Source organism: Trichoderma evansii, assembly GCF_050947405.1.
Source record: "Trichoderma evansii strain SZMC 28006 chromosome Unknown GGI43scaffold_38, whole genome shotgun sequence".
Classification (NCBI taxonomy): domain Eukaryota; kingdom Fungi; phylum Ascomycota; class Sordariomycetes; order Hypocreales; family Hypocreaceae; genus Trichoderma; species Trichoderma evansii.
Genome location: NW_028145168.1, coordinates 95991 through 99038, shown reverse-complemented (window position 1 = coordinate 99038; position 3048 = coordinate 95991). Strand labels below are relative to the sequence as shown.

The window sequence follows — 3048 nt, the reverse complement described above, 5'->3', positions numbered from 1 at the left end:
TTATATCGGGATTTTGCAAAGGATTATTACTTGTATCAAGTTACTGGGAAACGAATGCGAGTTTAGGAAAGGGAAAAGCGTCAGTTATGCGTTGTAAACCGAAATTTTATGCGGGTTTGAGTTTAGGAAAAGGAATTTGGTCGATTCTGGGTCTAGATATCATAGTTGGCTTGGTTGGCTGCTCTACTGTGCTTACTTTATTTAGTTGCTTGTTTTATTGCGTATGCTCGATATGGAATCGACTGCGCCAATCAAGTCTACGTCTTCAAGTCTATATTAATATTGTTGATATCTCAAATCACAAAGTCAATAAACCTTTAGTCTAGGTGTAACAGCCGGCCATTACGTTTACGTCTTATCAGCCGCCCTCAAAGAGAGTAGAGAGACCAAAGCATCAGTTCATACGCACCAGGAAAAAATCGAGAGAAAAAAATGGTCAAGTTCAAATTCAAAATAGAAAAAGGAAAAGAAGCTTTCTCTCTCATCCTATCCTACATCTGTCCAAGCCAAACTTCCGCCGCATACTTATAGATTACCTATCCAGGGCATTGTGCCATGTTCTTTGTTCAGCAATTTTTCTTTAGTGGAAAAAGAAAAACAAAATAATGATATATGGATAAAGAAAGAACAATGCACAAACAACGGGATCCCCATCATCGGGTATCGTTCATACTGCTTTGCACCAGGCTGCGGAATGAAAAGAGAAGCAAAAAAACAAATCATAGTCGCCATTTCCGTGGTTCCAAAAACTGGTCTCGAGAGTCCAATCTTGGGAGACCTCGTACAGGAGAGAAAATAGACATCAAAAAAGGATTGGGGGAATCAAAGGTCATTTGCGTATCAAAAGAAGATTAGGAACAAAAGAAATATCCATCACGCCAGCTAACCCATTTTTCCTCAACCGAGGACAGCAGTGCTTTTGGCCAGAGGCGAGAAGAAAACACGCATTAGAGCAGACCAGCAGCAAGAGATGGCACAGAATCACGTCGAGGATGACAATTAGCCACGTCCATCATCCAATGCAGGGCTTGAAATTGTAACATCTCTGAATCAAGGCCTCTCAATTGTTGTTGGTTCTTTTTATTTTCGACGATGCAAAGAAAAGAGTCTGATATCGACAACCCCCTTGCACAATCTCGGGAGCCAAAAGCTGTCTCACCAGCAGAACCGAGACATGGAAGGGATGCTGATGCTTGCGAGCTAACTGAAAGCGGAATTAAGGCAAATGCAAACTAGGAGCATATTGTATGAGAGAAATCGCAACAAAGAGAGATCTGCACGGTCAGTGCGAGATTCGCTTGACAAGATTATGACAAAAAATGTTGTGTTCCGACCCAGCGCTGCCATTCGACACCACGTTGGCTCTATCGCGCATGGGGGATCTCACGGCGTTTGAGTCTGTTCGTTCGCCAGCCTTCATACCACTGCTCCCTGCTTGCCTCGCGCAGCTCAGCGCGCCACTCGGTAAAGACAGCCTCCTTCAGCCTGACAAAGTCACAGTGCTCCTCATTGTATGGGTCGGCAAGTCCCCAGGGGAACTGTCGTCCAATGACCTCGGGCTCATAAAGATCAGGGTTGATAACAGAAAGGGGAAGGAATGGCGGTTCTTCTGCTTTAGCATCCTCCTGAGACTTGTGTCTACGGATGGAGTTGGTAGAGAGTCTCTTTGCATGGCCAGGTGAGACGGGCGCCTTTTCGCCTTGCTCGGCTGATTCCTCTTCTCCTGCCTCGTTATCATCATCGTCTTCCTCTTCGATGATGCTGCTGCTATCCTCATCCAGACCCAGGGCTTCCAGGGGGTCCAGGTTCGCTGATTTGATGCTGTCCCAGACGGCCTTGCGGAGGATACCCATGTGCTTGGTAGTAATAGTATCTGCTTTGGAAATAACAGGAATGACTGTTGTCTTGTGCTGAAGGGTCCGGAGGACTTGGAGGTCAACTTCCTCGTCGAGAGCACCAGAAGTTTGAGCCTGGCCATAGCCTCCATTACCATAGCCATTCCGCGAAGCGTTCTTTTTTGCCGTCGCAATGTTGCGATCGAGGCGGGACGGGTCCATGACATAAAAGGCTGCATGGATATGGGTGTCTTTGACGCCTGGGGAACGCACGACTTTCATTTCCTCTGTAAAAGTCTCTTCAAACTTACTTTCCAAGAAGCCAGACATTTCTCTCAATTGTAGATCGACAACATTCTTCTCTAGGCCCTCAGAGTCCCAGAGAGTCAGGCCAATCCGCTCGCCATCGATTTCGGTTTCGAGATAGTGCGGAATAAAGTTACCAACGGGAGCGATTGGCATTTGGAAAGCGTCTTCTTCCTGCTTCTTGGACTGCTTCTTCGGTGGAAGCGCCAGGGCTGTCTTGAGGAACTCGAGAAAAGAGGTTTTGCCGGCATTTTGGCTTCCTAGGATGAGAATGCTGGCGAAATGGTCAGTTCGCCTCCTTTTGCTTGCGATCCAAATGGGCAAGGAATAAAGTCCAGTTGCGACTTACTTGAATGGGGTAGGGTCCTTTCTTCTACGGATCCTCCTGGGGTTGTTGATGGTGCTCATGGCACTGCTGCTGGCATAGCTGTAGCGGCCGCGATTTGTCATACTCTCTGACCTGGCATAGGGATCAAAGCCATTGTTGGGAATGGGAGGGATTGGGACTTTGCTGGCCGCGGCGCGCGTGGCCTCCGCTGAGGAGCGACTGGACGATTCGCGAACATAACCACCTGGAATGATGGAGCTAACCCCGGTGGTGGTAGAATTAGTAGTCTGTAGCTCAGGCGCAAAAGACTTGGACAGCTGCTCGGTGTTGTTGAAAAACTCGGGAAGCTTGGGCGCTGCTCGTGGAGTGGGCTGAGACTGGCGATCTAATTCGGCTTGGGTCTTTCTATTGCCCTTGCCCAGATCACCACTCTTTGTGCGTTTGAGCAACATTCCGAAGCTGGTCGAACGACGAGGCGGAGAACTCATTATTTAGCCAGAGGCAGGTTATCAGATGAGTGCTAAGCCAAAATAAAGCAAATCGTTTGTTTGGCTTCGCAATTATGATGAAAAGGGATAT

At 47.6% G+C, this 3048-nt stretch overlaps 1 protein-coding gene across 1 annotated transcript; it reads right to left on the bottom strand.

The window, feature by feature from the left end:
- Positions 1-1109: 1109 nt before the first annotated feature.
- Positions 1110-3048, bottom strand: GGI43DRAFT_279302 (uncharacterized protein). The gene is made up of 2 exons (XM_083201204.1): positions 2491-3048; positions 1110-2415 (listed from the first exon to the last, which is right to left on the bottom strand). The coding sequence occupies exons 1-2, from the start codon at positions 2955-2957 to the stop codon at positions 1365-1367; spliced, it is 1518 nt and encodes a 505-aa protein (XP_083055330.1). The 5' UTR covers positions 2958-3048; the 3' UTR covers positions 1110-1364.

Excerpts from the sequence above, each read along its gene's own strand:
- GGI43DRAFT_279302 (XM_083201204.1), bottom strand. The coding sequence starts at position 2,957 with ATGAGTTCTCCGCCTCGTCGTTCGACCAGCTTCGGAATGTTGCTCAAA. Across the intron at positions 2,416-2,490 it reads AAGGACCCTACCCCATTCAA|CATTCTCATCCTAGGAAGCC; the intron begins GTAAGTCGCAAC and ends CCATTTCGCCAG.